Source organism: Bos mutus, chromosome 4 (genome assembly GCF_027580195.1).
Source record: "Bos mutus isolate GX-2022 chromosome 4, NWIPB_WYAK_1.1, whole genome shotgun sequence".
Taxonomy (NCBI): Eukaryota; Metazoa; Chordata; class Mammalia; order Artiodactyla; family Bovidae; genus Bos; species Bos mutus.
This window is the reverse complement of record NC_091620.1, coordinates 17,339,737-17,358,278: the sequence shown is the minus strand read 5'-3', so window position 1 is coordinate 17,358,278 and position 18,542 is coordinate 17,339,737. Positions and strand designations below refer to the sequence as shown.

Below are 18,542 nucleotides of genomic sequence, written 5' to 3'. Positions count from 1 at the left end.
GTTTTAGTTTGAAGGGGAAAATGGCCTTATTTACTGTAAGAGAAATGGAAACTTGAAAGTTGAGGTCCTTGGTCTGTCTTAACTAACATAAAAATTGTACCATGCACATAGTGAAATGATAAGTTGTTAGTCTAATTCCACCTACTTGGCAGCCACCGTCTTTTCAATATAGCTTTGTGTACTGCGTGAGAAGACTCAGGATCCAAGCATAAAGGGGTGTTTCATGGTACTGCGTTCCTGTAGTCTTTGTAATTAAAGAAGATATGTACACAGTTAACAAAGGACAAAAATGATTTCTTATTCCCCTTCTACTGTCAGTAAAATAATAGATATTGTGTTTTTGTATTATTTGAATGTGGGAAGCCACATTTTAGTGTAAAATCATATGCTTTTGAAGGAATGTCCCTGGTACTTTTGAGAAATCATGCAATTTTAACTTTCATTAGAGATGTTACAAAATTTCTAACAATGAACAATTTCTTCTCTCCTCTCCTCCATTTTTTTTTAAAGAGTATGTTTAGTTCCAATCGTCAGAAAATTTTGGAAAGAACAGAAATCTTAAACCAAGAGTGGAAACAGCGAAGAATCCAGCCTGTGCATATCCTGACTTCTGTGAGCTCATTGCGCGGGACCAGGGAGGTTGGTGAACTCACGCGCTGTTCAGATTATCAGTGCATTTTGGTTTTTGCTGTTGCAGTGTTGGTTGGTTATTGAGAGAGAACCATTGACCTCGGATGTCCCTTGTTTTATTGCTGTTTCTCTTTAATGTGCAACTGCTAATGGCTTCTAGCTATTCCTATAACAGAGCTCTGGGGTTTAGAATTCTACTTTCACTGTTATTAGGTAGATTCCTAGACTTTTATAAGACTGTTCGTTAAAAAAGAACTTAAAATACTCTTAAATGTCCTCATCAGATCAAAAGTTAGAGCAGGGCTTCCTGACACATACTTTTTTTCTCCCCCTTCATATGAATTAGCCATGCTGGAAGAAGTGTTTCTTTTTCATGCATACTCATGGAGTTAACAAGCATTTTATTACACATTTTGTTTAAATTCTAAGGCTCACCGGGAATTTTAAAACTTGGGGTTGAGAGGTCAGAATTTCCTTTGTTAATAGCATTTTTTTGGATGAACGAAGTAGATCTTAATCCCTCCAAAAAATTACTGTTTTCCAAGGAAGGCAATAAATCTATGGTAGGTTTATAATGAAGTAACACATTAAATGTAGTAGTAGTAAGATGAAGAGAAAATGGCAGAAACTTACACAGAATGAACCAATCAATAGGATTTTGGTTAAGGTGTTTCAACTTAAGCACCAGTTTTATACAGGAAGACATGACATATCCTACGAAATGCTGCATGAATGGGCATGGAAGCAGAAAGAGGGAAGAAAGTGAGTTGAAATTTAAATTACACCACGAAGTAGATGATTGTTGACCTGCATGTCTAAACATGGGATGCGTCTAAACAATGGAATGAATTTGTTCTAAAGTGATGTTTTCAACGAGTATACATTTTTTATATGGTATTATAACAACTAAGCACTAATTTGCTGTCATATGAGGCCTATTGAGGTTGTGTGACGGGCTGGCTTCAAGGACTGGTCAGTGCTACAGATACGGTCCTAGAAGTGGTTTCAGTGATGATGTTCATGGTCTTGATGGTGAAAAATGGCTTGGGCTGATTCTTAGTTATTTATACATTTTGTCAAGTGATAACTCTTTAAGCTCTGATTTGCAGTTGTATTAAATGTATTATATGAAAAAAAGTATTAACACCTTCCAGTCACATGGAACAGGTCAGGACCTACACATTGAGGTAAATGACTTATTAATATGTACTTATTAATGTACATACATGAATAAAATGTACTAATTAATATTTCATCACTAAAGGTGAAAGGGATTCCTTTCTGTGCTGGTTAGAACATTCTCAAAAGGGATCAGGATGCAGCTTCTCACTGGTTCTTTTGCAAGTTTTGTGTGGTGATGTTCTGTAAGTTTTGAAGTGAAGGAAAAAGAAACCTGTGTTTTTTTTCCCCCAGAGAGAAAAATCTTAGAAATTTGGAGAAATAAAGTAGGAAACACATAGAACACGTTTTTACCACCCATTACAAATCTCAAAATGCTGCCGAAAGCCCAGCCTGCCTTTATAATAAAAGTCGCAGCAGTGGTGATTTCTGGCAGGGCGCTAGGTCTGTTGTGATATGATCATTGTGATGGCTGTGTTACCCCCTTTTCCATTCCCGGGTGAGGAAACGTAGCTTAGAGGGCTTAAAGTCAGTTTCCTTGCTCTAATGATCTGATGTGGGCCTGAAAGAGTACACTTTGCTCAGACACATTAAGAAATTATTGAAGTTCGTTATTTATGTACAACTGGAATTGCTCATGATAGAATTTTTGGTGTTAAATTTAAGAGTACAGTTTATTCAAATGAATAATTACTAATTGAATTTTGCTTTTAATTTTGTCAGTAGAGATAAAAGTCATTGAATGTAAAGATACCTAACTTTTTATTGAGCTTATGGGACAAATGGTAAGAAGAAATTAGTATTTTGATAAAAACAAGTGGTTTGTAAACTTAGTACTCCATGCAGGTTGAGAAGAAGCATTTTCACAAAATAGGAAGGAAAAGGAGGAAAGAAACCCCTAGCCTCAGGGTTCAGGGTTTGTTGCCTAGAGCTCTGACCTGGTCAAGCTTGTTTTTGAGCCTCTCTTGACAGCTGATTCTGATTCAAATGATTCATCTTTTATTCCTCCTAGCCTCCCACCCCCTTTAAAACCATCATCACTGACTTTTGGAAGCTGAAGATTTCTATAGTTTGTGATAAGCTTTTTGGTGTTATCATAGTAAATGATAGAATTTTAGGGCTGGAAAGGACTTTAGTGATTTCTGTCTGGTCTCCTTACTTCTCAGATAAGATTATATCCCTGTTTAGTTTTTCTTCAGTTTGAGCATTTCCAAAATCCATTTCTTTTTTATGCTTTGAAAGTTGGAGTCAACTAGGTCAGAAGCAGGAAGAATAGATAAGTAAGCCTATTTTGCAAAGAGTTTCTTTGCAGTAGGCTTGTAGGCTTGACAGAATTTGGGACTGCACTGTTGACCCAGACACCTGAAAAGTCTGTTTCTTTGAATGTTTGTTAAGTGCTGTTGTGACACTGCTTTAATTAAGTCCTTATCTTTATAAACTCATCCTTTATAAAAGGGCTGTCTTCAGTTTAAATCCTTGGAGCATGATGATGATTCACTGACAGTTTTCAGTCATTCACTCAAATACTTTATTCCCTTCTGTACTTGTAGAAGGTAGGTGATACGCTCGGTTTTAAAATGACCAATTTTATCTAGGTTATTTTAGTAAAGAAAATCTGACAAGTTTACTTTCTTATCTGATGAAGTGACTTGGGTTCAAGGAGTCCTGCAGTTGACCTGCAGCCACATCTTTAGTCTGCTGTTTGCTTCACGCGTACTTCCAGGAGACTCGCGGGACTTCGTTTTTGGTGTTGAAGGTACAAAACCTAAACTGTTGCCCATGGGATTTTAGTGCAGATATGTCTGTTTTTTCTTTTAGAAAATACTTCTGACTTCTTGAAGATAGTGACTATAATATATATACTTTACATTTATTTCCTTTGCTCTTCAGTTTATCTTTTTTTAAGGAGTGCTCAGCTTAAAAATGTTATTAAATGATACTTACAGGCCAAGGGATATACACCATATTGCCTTAACATGTGGCTGTTTATCAAAAACTTATTTCTTGGTAACATCATTACTTTGTTTTATCAATAAGTAAAGAACTTTATCTCTGCAAGCCTGTAGTCAGTGGCCATGCTCTGTAGTGTGTCTGTTTTTCCAGTTTTAATGAAGAAGCTGGTTGAGTTACTCTTGTAGTTCTTACTAATGTATTTCTTTTTGTACATTTTCTGTTTCTTGCTAAAAACCACAAGGCGCTTTTCCTCTTCATTGATTGTTCATAACAAGATTTTTTTTACTTGTACATATTGTGAATGAAAGGGAGGCTTTCTCGAATGATGTCTGTCTTCTGGGCATCTGGCATGATTGGTGTAGTAGTTTTAAAATATCCTGCCAATATGCATTTTTAGATTTCCAGGAGAATATAATGTTCTTGTAAGAATTCTGTGTCTTGTTTACTAATGAAAGGAGTGAGAAATGTGGGGCTTCTTCAGAATGTTTAACATACAAGCAGCATCAGAAGGCCCCCGGTTCTCACATTCATGGAATTGAAAGTCTTCTGGACTTGTCAGTACATACAGGTTTGCTCTTCCCAGTGATAGCTTAGAATTTTAAGTTCATCACCTATCATTTGATATTCACAAATGATTTTTTTTTGGTAGGGGGAAGCTTCTGTTTAATGCAGGACATGTGAATTCTTTCATGAGTTTGCAATTTGGGCTTGTTTTTTATTGAAGGGGAAGAAAAAACTTGTTTACCTGTAAACACTTGACCTCATCATTTATTGACATGGTCATGTCCTTTTGTCAGTTAATTGTTAATAGAAATTACTGTATACAAAGAAAAATAACATGCTGGTGTACCCAGTATGTACTCTTTACTCCTCACTCCAGCACAGTAACGTGCTTTCTTTCCTTTGAGAATTTCAGGATTAGAGGGCCAGTGTGTCCTGCTCAGCATTTGAGCAAGTGTGGCAAGGAGCTGGGCCCTTTTTCTCATGTCTTAGAGGTGAGGGGTGCTCCCAAGTGAGTGTCTTGACACTCAGCTTGAGTATATCCATCCTTTCTTGGTTCCTCAAGGAACTGGTTTCTCATTGCTTTCTGCTGCTCTCTGTCTCTTTTAACCCTTTGTTGGTTGAATCTTGTATTAACTCTGCCAGTCCTTCCTGCCCATGTAACTTTTTCAAATCATGGCAGCCTTCGCTTTCTTTCTGGTTTTCTTTCAGTGGAAATAGATGGAACATTACTTCAGTAACCATAAGGAGGTGTTACTTTTTTTTTTGAAAGGAAGCTAATATAAGCATTTTATGCTTTTCCAAGAAGACCATTTAAAAAAAAGAAAGATCACTTATGTTGTTTGAGTTTCTATTTTATTATTGTATATTAAAGATATATCATACACTTACGTTTGAGTTCATATTTTAAACTTAAGATGATATATCTTAACTTTAAAAAGTGAACTTTTCAGAAATATCAAATGTTTACTTTGTAATCTTAAATAAACTAGCAGAAGTTGTGTTTAATTTGCTGTTTTTCTCTAAGAACACTGTGTATACAGTTTGTGTTTTAAAAAACTGTTAAATTGACCATTACAAAGATCAAAGTCTCTTCTCAAAATGCAAAACCAAATTTTGATAGCTATCTTAAAAACAAACAGAATGAACCAAAGCCCAAAGAAAGGCTTGTCTAGTCTACAGTGTTGAAAATTGTTTATTGCTCTGAAGAAATAACATTTTTTAGGCCTAGAACTTCTGTCACAGTTTAGCTTGATATTATGGATTGACTTAAATCCACTGCTTGGTTCTGTTTTATTTTCTCTTACTAGATTTCATAAAAGTATATAACTTGAGTACCTTTTTGGGAGGGTGGGTAGATTTCGTGAGCTACCTTGGCAACTAATAAGGTACTTTCACACCAGCTGATGCGAATATCTGTGTGTTGTGTTAGTTGCTCAGTTGTGTCTGACTCTTGGTGACCCCATGGACTGTAGCCTATCAGATTTCTGTCCATGGAATTCTCCAGGCAAGAATACTAGAATGGGTTGTCATTCCTTTCTCCAGGATATCTTGCTGACCCAGGGATCGAACCTGGGTCTCTTGCATTGCAAGCAGATTCTCTGCCATCTGAGCCACGGGGAAGCCCTTTATGAATATCTGTGGGTTAATGAAATTTTGTAAAAATCTTTTTCTTAATTAGAAGGTTATTATAAAATATTAACTGTAAAAATTCAAGTAACACAGAAATATATGAAACAGGAGACAAAGGACCCTGTAATTCAACCCTTGTGATTTTGGTTCTTTCAGATTTCTTTTTCTGTAACATGTTAGTAATAATAATGATGATGAATTTTATTTAAAAAAAAAATTATTCCCAGATAAAACATGTCTGCCACTTGGATTCAATGCAAGTGCTTGGTCCTGTGGCTTTGCCACAACTGATTGCCCTGTTAATAACTGATGAACACTTAGGTTTTTATTTTTTTCTTTTGCAGTTAGCATTTCTGTGAGTATTCTTCATACACATCTTTTGAGTAAGTTTGTAGGAAAAGTTTCTAGAAACAGCATACTAGGTCAAGAGGATATGCGTCTATAACATTTTAATAGATGTTAACAAATTGACTCCCAAAAGTTTTTTGTTTACACTTTTCACCAACTGATAATAGTGTCTATTTCTCTGTTCTCCCAAAATGTTAATCTTTGTCAGTGTGATAGGTAAAACGCTGTTGCAATTTGCTTGCCTTCCTTTTTTCAGCAAAACTGAAAAAATCTGTTGTTTGTTTGTGTTTCTTTTATGAGTTGGCTATTATAAGGGCTCAGATCCTTTAAAATTGGGTTGAACTTTTTCTTCTGATTTTTAAGGACTTTTTGCATATTATAAATACTAGGTTTTAACCATCTGTTCTGCAGATTTTTTTCTCCCCATTTTGATGTTACTTCTGATATATTTTGGTTGTACAGAAGTTTTAAATGTATATGTAGTTAAATTAGATTTTCTTCTTTTGATTTTTGTGTTTCTTTAAGGCTCACAAAGCCTTTCTCCACTTCAAGATTATAAATTACCCATCTTTCCTTCTAGTTCTGTTTTCATTTTTATGTTTTAACATCATTTACCCTATTAGGAATTTCCTGTCGTAGTGAGTGGGGAGATTTCGTTTTCGATTTTTTTCTATTTAGCTTTGTTGTCGTTTTAGCATCATTCACTAAATGATGAATCTGAGCAACTGGGGAGAGGCATGCCTCTGTTTTGCAAAGATCAGCATCAGCACCTGAGCCCAGAGCTCGCGCTTCTCTTGAGACCGAGGTCCTGGGACTGTCCTGTCTCCACTTCAGCCCCTTCTGCCCTGTGGCCTTCAGCCCCATGTCCACTCGTGGGAGCCAGGCTTCACAGTGGCTGTGCTGATGGAAACCACGGCTTTATTCTTTGCTCTGCTGCTTAGTTTTTCTTTTCTTTTTTTTTCAATGATAGAAGTGATCTTATTTACCTCTCATAGGATCCTTACTGAATTAAGTACTTGAGTTTGCCTCTCACGGACAAGCAGGACTCTGGTTACCTGCCTTACACGCTGTGTTGGGTGTTTTTGTGGTCCTACCAACTTTTGTCCTGTGACTATTAATTCTGCTTCTGATCTGTAGGATTTTAGCCGAACTGCAGATTAAGAGGGGACGATTTACCCTTACATACCCTTCAGATTCAGACCAGAGTTGGGTTTTTAACAGTTACTCTACTAATTAGATTTACAGATCTGTGATCTCCTCACTCAAGAGCTCAGATGCAGGGAGGAGCTTTAAGGTCCCAGTATCCTGACATTGCCCTTCACGTGTTACCTGTTCTCTGTGAAATGCCCCCGTGTCCCGCCCAGAAGATGCTTGTAGGATGATGACATCTTTCTGTTCTCAAGTGAGCTCAGAGCGGGAGCCTGGGCGTAGCTTCTCCTCTAGCCCAGGTGGTTCTGCAGCACACATATTCAGCACCAGAACAGGAAATAATCTGCAGTCTGGTCTGAACCACTCTTGTATTCCTTAGCTCCCATGACCTTGATTAGCTGCTTTTATTAACTGTAAAGGTCTTTGTGTCAAGATCTCATCAGGATGTTTGATTTCTGACCTCCCTTCCCTCCTCTAGCCACCCTTCTCCTAATCCTTCTAACCCCTGTTAGGAGCTCACTTCTGCTGTGAGCTTTTCTTGACCCAAACTTGATACTTTAACCTCATTCCAGTTTTCTCTTCAGTACTTCCTTCACATGAAAGCAGTCTGAAATTAAGTTATGTACACTATCATTTTCACCAGAGGGCTAGCTAATTTAAAACTTGGTGTATCATCTTGTCTCTGCTGAAATCTTGAGGAATATGAGTAGTTTCAGAAATCACCCTCAGCTTTTCCCTGAAGTTGGGTGGCAGCCGATACTTTCTTTCCTACACTTTAGATGTAAGACGGTCCTTATTGTTTTTACTCGGAAAAGCTAAAGGATATTAGACAATATCAACAGTTCATTGTGTCTCTGGCTTGAATTGAGTGGACCAACCAGGATCCAAGAATATTTTTAACTTGGCTAACTGGGTGTATTTTTTTCCCCTTACTAAATGGAAGCTGGACTTAACCCTCCTAATGTAAAGACTGTTGAGAGTCCGGACGGCTGTGGCCATGCCCTTTGGGATGTCCCACTGTAAGAGGGGGAGTCATACCTGCCTCCTAGGGTAGTGGTGAATTTTAAAGAAATTAACTTTGGTAAAGTCTCTAGCACAGTGCTCAGCACGTAGTAGGGTGTGTTAATTTCTTTCCCTTCCCTGCAGGCCACTCACCTGCTCTTCCCTCTACGATTTTCCATAACACAGTTTTTACTTGGAACCAGCCTTCTGCCAAGAGTCTCAGTTTGGTTGTGTACTCCTACAACTACTATTTTTGGCTTGACTTCCCTCTCCAGCTCCCAGTGGTCCAGCCACACAGTCGCCTATTGTACCAGCTGGTTGATGTAAGTCTATCCATCCTCAGAGGAACCTGGTCACTTACCAGTAAGCTGTGTTTCTCTGAAAATGTAGCATCCTTGATAACTCATGTAGTTGTTTTCTTTCTTTACCACCATTGATGGATTACCTGCAACAGCTTCCTTGTGTGATCCTCAAGTTGGACCTAGAATTAGAGAATTTCATTGGTTGATGTATAGGTCTCCTAGTGAGGTCTTGAGCCCAAGGCTTTGATCAGGTAAAAGGCTGTGGAGACCCAGGAGGTCAAAGTCCTATTCAGTCCTCTGAGTGATATGAGACTTGATAATGTAAACTGTCAAGGATGATACATTTTCAAAGAAAAAAAGTTACTGGTAAGTAACTGGACTTTTTGAGTAATTTTCCTGTAAGTCAATGAATAAGAATTCCCAAACTTGTTTTACCAGCAAATGCTTTTGCATTTGAATATTATTTCATAAACGAAAGGGATATGGTTTTTAGTTAATAGTTAAAGAATGGGATAGAGTTTCTAGAGATAATGCATAGATAATGAGGTGGGTATAGACCTTCAATTTGTTGCTTAGGTGTTCTCGCAGCTTTAAAAGAAATGGAAGTCAAAGTCTCCATCGGGGAAAAGTCAGCAAATGCAGTCGGTTCATTCTGGGAACATTTTTTGAGTGCCTACTCTTTTTTGAGACACTGTGCTGAGTATTGTTGCGAGACAGACGTAGCACCACGCTCTGCCGCAGCCACTTTTGCCCTCAGAGAGCTTATTTCCAGCCCCTTGGTAACACTTAGGACTGAGAATTGAGTTCTAGGTGATAGGGGTGTGGCAGGTGTGGGGTGGGAGACAGTGCTGCAGCCTTTGCCATCTTATTTTCTGTGCTTCTCTTAAGTTCTTTCTGTTCACGGAGATGTGCCCTTGTTCAGTGGACTTGGCATGTTCAGGACATTGGAGCAGACCGGCGGGGCGGAGCTTGCGCCCCGCCCCCGTCTGGTAGTTGAGTAGGACACGCAGCTCTCTCTCCTCCTCTGAGTGTGACCTTGGGTTTGTCAGAGTTGGAGAGGCAGCCGCTTTCCCTTGTCCCCCAGGCTTTAAAGGGGACCAGTCTTCAGAATTAAAGTCACTGAATTAATTTGCCTCCACCATGTGTAAAACAAAACTCAAAAACTCCAATTTGTTTAGCAAGGAATGAAATTGTTTTGAACTTAAAACCGCTGGATAGTGTATATCACTTTATTCTGTAGTTACAGCCACTCCTTGCCCCACTGTTAGCTGGTTAAGTAACTTAAGAAGAAGGAGTGAAGATGTGGTAGGAAGAGGGGAAGAGGAGGATGTGGGGGAGAAGACGCTCGGCATATAGCACCTCGTGCACGAGCATCTGGGAAGGGCTGGAGCGCACGGATGAGGCTCCCGGGTGTAGCAGTCAGACTGAGGCTTCCATCCTGGCTTGGCAGTTGACGGTCTTTCTGACCAGGCAAGTTATTTAACTTCTTTGAACCTCAGTCTCCTCCTCATCGTGCAATCGCGATGCTAAAGGCTAAGATGAGGAGTGGTTACGATGATGCATATGAAGCACTTAGCACAGTGCCTGCAACATAGTACGTGCTCAATAAATGTTAACTGCTCTTATTATTGGATGGATGCATGAGGAATTGTATCAGAGGCCAAGGGAGGACCCGGGGAAAGATTGCGGGTTCTGGAGCTTAGTCAACTGTTCACACTGTCTTACTTACTCGAGCCATGAGCTCTCTAGTGTTACCTTTGATCTTTGCCCTTTTGGAAAGCAAATTAATGGGTTAACAACTGTCACAGTTTTTTCCTAACTGCTCTATCTTTAAACCTTCCCTTCCACTGAGGAAGGAACTGTTTTTGTGCCGGGTGACTGTGACTATCGGAAGATTGTCCCCTGGCCTGAGGACATGCTGAGGGCCAGGTGGGCCTGGAGGCCAAAGACTTCCACTCTGGTTTCACCAAATCTAGCCCTGCTATTTTTAAATCTTCTTAGATGAAAATGAAACATATAATAATCATGTGTGTCGTATAGATATGACTTTTTTGGTTTCATTTTACTACTTCAATTCTACTTCTTTTTGCTCTGTTTTCATGGATTATTTGTCAAGGGCATTTTTGAGATGGCTCCGGAGACCTCACCATTGGGTATCGGAGCTCCTTAAGAGAAGCTGGATTCCTAGACAGGGTGAAGTGCTGTGGTCTTTGGCCACAGATCTCTACCGTATTTCATCAAGTCAAAGATGCAAACTTCTAAACATTTTAACATCTGAAACTGGCATGCATCTTAGAGTCACTATGATAAAGTATTGTGGTACAGTTTAATTGGCAACATTATTTTCTTAACGATGCAGAAGGTAATGGTGTGCTTTAAAATTCATGTCATCATAAATTGGATGAAATACGGTATAATATTTCAGGGGAATATATGTACTTAATTGGTATTAGAGATGTGGTATCCTGACAGTGTGTGTTTTGGGTAAGAAGAGGGGCTCCAGAGTCAGACTTACTGGGCTTAAATTCTAGCCCTGACTCGTGTATGACTTCGGGCCAGTTATGTATCCTTTCTCTCAGTTTTCGCACCTGTAAAATGGGCACTAAGGATAGTCCCCATCTTACAGCGCTGTGATGAGGACTGAATACGAAACATGTGTTTAAAATAGTGCCTAGCACATAGAAAGTGCTTAATTACATTAGCTATTATTAATAATTTAGGGATTACACTTCTGCAGAATTGATTTGAATCCATTTTGTTGTGATTGAAACTCACATCTACTACCTTTAATATTTGTGTATCATCTGATAATATCAGCAGACACTTGGCTTTTTAAAAAGGGAAGGTAAAGATAAAGGTGAACCTAACAAGTTTCTAAATTCTTATTTAGTAAGACTTATGTTATTTCATGTGGTTGAGATGTAAACAAAATTAAGCAGTGAGGTAGGAAATTTATGGTGAAAGCAAAGAGCAGTTAATCTGAGGCCAACATAAATAATAATTATTGAGGCCAACATAAATAATATTTGATTCTTAGTGGTACTGGTAAATATGGGAGGTGTTGGAAGGTTTTGGAAAATTTGCAAAATCTGAAGCTTTTTTGGTCACTAAGTAAAAGAAGAGAGAATGCTTTTTGATTTTTACCAACTTACTATCTCAGGTAAAGAAATTTACTTTTCAAAATGATGTCAGTAGGCAGCATCTCTTTATAATATGATGACTGAGGCTTCGGGTTGTCCTTTTATTCTTATGAGTCAATTTTATTTTTTCTGTTCTAGTGTTCGGTGACCAGTGACTTGGATTTTCCAACACAAGTCATCCCATTAAAGACTCTGAATGCGGTTGCTTCAGTACCCATAATGTATTCTTGGTCTCCTCTACAGCAGAATTTCATGGTATGTAAATAATGTGTCGTCTTATTTGGTAATTACTTCTTTTAACCAAAGCATAATTTTCATGTCAAGGTCAGTCAAGATTTTGTTGCTGTTTAGTCACTAAATTGTGTCCGACTCTTTGCAACCCCATGGACTGCAGCACTCCATGCTTCCCTGTCCATCACCAACTTCCGGAGCTTGCTCAAACTCATGTCCTTCAAGTTGGTGATGCCATCCAACCATCTCATCCTCTGCCGTCCCCTTCTCCTCCCCGCTTCAGTCTTGCCCAGCATCAAGGTCTTTTCCAGTGAGCCAGTTCTTTGTATCAGGTGGCCAAAGTATTGGAGTTTCAGCATCAGTCCTTCCGATGAATATTAGGACTGATTTCCTTCAGGATTGACCGGTTTGATCTCCTTGCAGTCCAAGGGACTCTCAAGAGTCTTCTCCAACACCATAGTTCAAAAGCGTCAATTCTTCAGTGCTCAGCTTTCTTTATAGTCCAGCTCTCACATCCATTCATGACCACTGGAAAAACCATAGCTTTGATTAGATGGCAGAGTCTGTCTTTGTTGGCAAAGTAATGTCTCTGCTTTTTAATATGTTGTCTAGGTTTGAAGCCTAGCTTGAAGGATTCTGAGCATGTTTTTGCTAGCATGTGAAATGAGTGCAATTGTACAGCGGTGTGAACATTCTTTGGCATTGCCTTTCTTTGGGATTGGAGTGAAAACCAACCTTTTCCAGTCCTGTGGCCGCTACTGAGTTTTCCAAATTTGCTGGCATTTTGAGTGTAGCACTTTAACAGCATCATCTTTTAGGATTTTAAATAGCTCTGGTGGAATTCTTTCACCTCCACTAGTTTTGTTCATAGAAATGCTTCAAGATAGTATAAGTAAAAATAGCTATCAAAATGGGAACACTTGGAGTAATTTTTAAAACCAATTAATATATATATTTTTAAGCCTTCTCAGTGTTGATGGTGCTCTTAGGCCTTTTAAAATTTTTTGGGGGGGGCTTTTATTTACTCCTTTTAAGTTAAAATATTCTCCAAAGGGAAAGTATTAAGCAAAAACCATACCTGGGATTTAAAATACACTTAAAAGATGAAGCTTATAGTTCTTGCTCTTAAAGATGTTAGTATCCTGTAATCTCAGTCTGACTTTGAGATTTTGTTAAGTGAGAACTTACTATTTAAAACAATTTTAGGCAGCATGTTATTAAATGATAATGTATACTATGAAATAGTCTCAGTATAAGGCTAGTTATTTTTCCACAGGTAACACTGGCACAATAGCTTTTGTTATGGAACGCTAGTATTTAATTCTTTGTGGAAGCAGGATGAAGGAGAGGGTGGAACAAAAGAGAAGTTAGTGTGCATTCCTGACTTACGTTGTTAAAGTAAGAAGACGTAGTTTGATTACTTACTTGACATATAAAATAATAGGGCTATTGAAATCTTGATGGAAGTCCTTGGTGAGCCTACTTTAGAGAACTGCCTGCTAGATTTTTCAATAAATAGGTGTTTCTAACGTCCTCAGTAACTTTTCTCAGTGGAGGCTTAAAGGTAAACTTGAGATTCTCTTTTGCCATTGCGTAGATTTGTGTACTTAAGGCTTTATTCAAAAACATTTGGTTTGAGAATCATGTTGCAAGAACTTCTGAGAGGGCTCATATTTTCACAGACTGAAATTCTGAAAGAATATAGTGTTCTAAACTTGGCAGTGACTTTTTTTAACCATTTGAAAACACTGAAGTATAGTCAGTTTATGCTGTTGTTAGTCTCAGGTGTATGGCCAAGTGATTGCTTTGTGGATTCTTTTTCCTTATTACAAGGATTATTGTAATTACAAAGATTTGTATTTGTATTACAAAGATTATTACAAGATATTGAGTATAGGTCCCTGTTGTTTTATGGATAGTCGTGTGTATCTATCAACCCTCCCATCGTAATTCATCTCCTCCTCCAGAGTTGTCAGTATTATTTATGAATCAGCCATGGCTTTTGCTAGTGATGAAAGCCAGATTAGGCAGACTCTTCTTTTTTATGGCTAGGGTATGTCCTGCAGTGCAAAGGTTATATGGATATAATTGGGAAGACAAAAAATAGCCAGCTGTCATTTAATTTTGGCTTGTGTCCAAAATAATGAACTTTCCCAGTTTTAAATGGGGTTTAGTGCAGGTGAGGTGTGCTGGCAGCTAGACTCAGTAGTTGTATATGAGGTTGACTCTGAATAGAACAGTACATTAGCATCTACGTTTTCATTTTATACCCCCTGTGCACTTTTCCTCCCAGTTTGCCTTTTCTTTGTCTAAGGTACCCTTATCTTTATGAACTCTGCACTTGTCCTAGATTTGTTATGTAGGAATTATTTGAAAAATTCCGTTTTTTTCCTATTTCCTGTCTGCTCCTACCTGACAGCTCCTGTGTGTCCTGGCCTTTTCCCAGCCTATTCCTCTGTGTCAGTCATGGTCCAGCCTGAGGCACCTCACACTTGAACAGTTGCCATTTCCTCTCTTCAATCTTAGCTAGTCTGTTCTGTTATCAGAATTTCTTTCTAAAATTCTGTTTTTAATCAATACCTTGTTCAAAGGCCTCTTCAGACTGAGACCTATCCTTGTTTTAAATTAGTCTCCTTATTTAGATATGGACTTCAGAAATGTTGTGTCTTTATCAATAATTACTCTTTAACATTTTTTTATTGAAAGTTCTCTTCCCCCAAGAACATCAGCTTCCTGTCCCTTGTTTTCTTGAAGTCCTGTGTCCTCTCTGAACTTTTCTTTGACTGGCTCTTTCCTGCTTAGCCAGCACCCTCTTTCTTTCTTGATATCTTCCAAACCTTGATATAAACTCATCTGTCATCTTTATTAGCACTATCAGGTTTGATATGCCTCATTCATAGTGTGGAAACATGTTATTGTAGAATGTTCCTATTTTATGAATGAGAGTATCCTTTTGGGATAACCTGTAATGAACCATCCATATTTTACATGCCTAGAATTTATTATGTTGACTGTTGATAAGTTGATCAAGTGAAGTTTGGAAATCCTCACTTAATTAGTTTTTTTCCTTTTGGGGCATTGTTTTTTATGGTTGGCTTTGATAAGCTGTATTTTGTCGACCCTGAGATGCTTTTAAACGTCTGAAGCAGGAACACGTCTTCAAATGGTTGATGGGCCACACCGTAACTTGTGGTGTGTTCCTGTTTTAGAGGGACATGAAGTGATAGTAAATTGTAGTGACTGATTCTGTGATAGTTATTTTTTCTTAAGTTTTTTTCCTATAAACAGTTTTCTCAGGTATTGATGAGAAGCATCATTTATTTCTTTGTAGCTTTTAGAGTTTGCTATTATTTTAGATCTGGAGAACTGGGTATGGACATCTGCTTAGGAAAAAATACTGTATTTCTGTTATATTACATTTACTTTTAAAAAAATGTTGGTACTTAGAATGTGTCTACTTTTTAAATATATTTATTTATTTCACTTTTAGGTGGAAGATGAAACTGTTTTACATAACATTCCATACATGGGGGATGAAGTTTTAGACCAGGATGGGACGTTCATTGAAGAACTAATAAAAAATTATGATGGAAAAGTACACGGGGATAGAGGTGAGCCATGTGTTTATTCTCTTGGAAAAGGGGCCAGAGAATTGATATTTTGATTTGTTTTTTCAAACGCCAGTATGAAAAACATTTTTAAAAAATTAGAACTGCTGGATTGGCCTGGGATAAATTTTCAGTGTTTTCCCTGTCTATTTTTAAATTGAAGGATTGTGTTTGCCACTTGGAAATTATGCGTAGTTGGTTATTAAAAAACTGTGTCAATCACATGCAAATTAAATAGAATTGTTTGAATATGTATAGACTTTAAGACTCTTTAGCAATGAAATGTGTTAGGATTAGGGCCCTGCTTATGGAACATGGGCTCCAAAAGGCCTTGTGACCAAAATGACTTTCTCTTAGGCCCCCACAGGGCCTGAAGTCCTGTCATTAGAACCACAACTTCGTGCATTAACAGAAGACCCGTTAAAGTGCCTGCAGCGGGTGGCGTGTAATAGCCTCTCGTCCCCTCACAAGTGGACGGCACAGTCTGGTAGATAGGTTGTTTAGGAGGAGGTGAAGGCCGTATTTAGTTTCTGGAGAATTAGGCTGTGGTCGCCGGCACCGGAAACTTGTGAAAATGACAGGTGTTGAGGTAAATTCTTCTTCCAGCTTTGCCTTAGGCCAGTCCTGGAAATGACCTTTCTCCCAAATTTTATAATAATTATGGTGTTGCAGTGCTGATTGATAGGCTCCAGTTGTTTCTTACAAATTAGAAAAAAGCATGGTATACTTTTGTGTATTTCTAATATTTGATTTGATGAATTTCAGAATGTGGGTTTATAAATGATGAAATTTTTGTGGAGCTGGTGAATGCTCTTGGTCAGTACAATGATGATGATGACGATGATGACGGAGATGATCCTGATGAAAGAGAAGAAAAACAGAAAGATCTAGAGGAGAGTCGAGAAGGTACCTCTGTCTTGTTAGGTTTGTGTGTAGCCATATCAGTGTTTTTCAAAAAAATAGAGTACAGATAAACTTTTCTTTTTTCTTCTGTTAAATATCACATCAGGGGTAGTATAATCAAAATTAGAATACTTTTTATAACATTTCATCCTGCACTTGTGAGTCTTTTATTTCCCTTGGCTAGCAAAAGAATGTACAGTTTTTGGGTTTCCCTGGACAATTATCATAATTATTGTAACATGTAACATCAGTCTTTGACTATGTGCAGGTCATGTGCTTGTCAATTTATATCACTTTATATGTGTATAGACATTTAATCCTCCTAATATTGCATATGGAATAAGGTGGATTTTATCCTCAGATCCACTTTATAGTTGATATGGGTTCAGTGAGGTGAAGTAACTTAAGATCACAGCATTGGGAAGAAAGAGAGCCCAGAAAGTTCTGTGTTGGAAACCAGCTCTGACTGACCCCAGGGCACATGCTCTAACTTGTATACTAATTACAGATTACCAGAGAAATTAGAGGGTCCCAACTTAGAGCCGGGGTTGGAAGAGACTTGACATGAAGTCAGCATAGAAGAATTTTGGGGAAAATTGCAGTTTCAGAGAAGCGTGCCGTTCTCATAATCGGTGCCTTAGTGATCATGTGGGCCCTCGTTTACAGATGACACATGCATGTGGGTTGGTGACGGGATAAGGTCACAGTGGCAGTCAGTGGCTGAGCTGGGATCAGAACCTGGGTTTTTCTGCCTCCCGGTGCACTTGAAACTTTGCATATTTGATTTTGAGTTTTGTCTGACCTACCAGCATTTCAGATACTTGTAAAATAGGTTAGAAGTGAGAGAGTTGATAATTTCTTGAGAAATCAGCATTGTTAAGCGTAGACAAAATGAAACATTGGTGAGCTTGTTCACTTTCACTCTGTTTTCCTTTCACATTTCCCTATGTAGATAAAGAAAGCCGTCCACCTCGGAAATTTCCTTCTGATAAAATTTTTGAAGCTATTTCCTCAATGTTTCCAGATAAGGGCACAGCAGAAGAGCTAAAGGAAAAGTAAGATTTGTTCTTTTGAGATGGTCTTGCTGTGTGTGGTATGTCACTCACCATTCTGGCTTATTAGAAACGGAGCTAATGTAGCTGATGAACCCACTGCTGTGTGTGTGCAGCGTCTGCAAGATACTTGAACTAAAACGTGTGTGTATCTGTGGAACCCTGGGCTGCATTTATCATAGATGGAAGAAGTGTGCGTGAGTGCGCACACGCGCGCACACACACTATTTGTAGGAGTGTATGTAAGAGGAAGTTTCTCTGGATACCCATAGAAATTTTACTGTCATGGCTATTTCGTTTTAATGAATATAATCACATTTATTCATGACAGAGCTGAATGACATCTGTGAATGTTTCTTGATATACCATGTGTAATGTTTAATTGGCTCTTCATCTAAATAAAGATTGCTGTAGGCTAGACCCTTTTCTGTGTTTTAGGCAAGATAAAATATCAAAAATAATACATAGAAAGCTTGTAGAAACTTTTATGTTCAAGAATGTGGTTCTGGTTTCACCCTCACGTGACATTCTCTTGGTTGATGTCAGGTACAAAGAACTCACGGAGCAGCAGCTCCCAGGTGCGCTTCCTCCTGAGTGCACCCCCAACATAGATGGACCAAACGCCAAGTCTGTCCAGAGGGAGCAGAGCTTGCATTCGTTTCATACGCTTTTCTGTAGGCGATGTTTTAAATATGACTGCTTCCTACATCGTAAGTGCAGTTATTGTACGTTTTCATTTTCTATCTTCATTGTGGAATTATGTGTTAAATCAACTTGGAAAGTGTTGTCATTTATTACCACTAGGATCTGTCATTTAATATTACAGTTATGACTGAAAAATATGTTAGAATCAAAGTATTGGTATTTTTAAATTTGTTGCTTGAGGTTGCTCTCTGAAGTCTTTTTGCACATGTTAAGTTGGGACTACTGTCTCCCCTCAGAATACAGGCCAGTAATTTTTCCATAAATGTT

The 18,542-nt window shown here is 38.3% G+C and overlaps 1 protein-coding gene across 4 annotated transcripts in view; it reads left to right on the top strand.

Moving 5' to 3' along the window:
- EZH2 (enhancer of zeste 2 polycomb repressive complex 2 subunit) overlaps positions 1-18,542 on the top strand; it is a 57,140-nt gene that overhangs the window by 24,123 nt on the left and 14,475 nt on the right. For 2 of the 4 annotated variants that reach the window (XM_070369082.1, XM_070369083.1), the window contains 6 exons: positions 511-639; positions 11,915-12,031; positions 15,498-15,618; positions 16,381-16,521; positions 17,471-17,573; positions 18,117-18,280. In XM_070369082.1, coding sequence (XP_070225183.1) covers positions 511-639; positions 11,915-12,031; positions 15,498-15,618; positions 16,381-16,521; positions 17,471-17,573; positions 18,117-18,280 — 775 coding nt within the window. The remainder of the gene's footprint in view (positions 1-510; positions 640-11,914; positions 12,032-15,497; positions 15,619-16,380; positions 16,522-17,470; positions 17,574-18,116; positions 18,281-18,542) is intronic. The other 2 variants (XM_070369085.1, XM_070369081.1) reach the window with 1 other exon arrangement.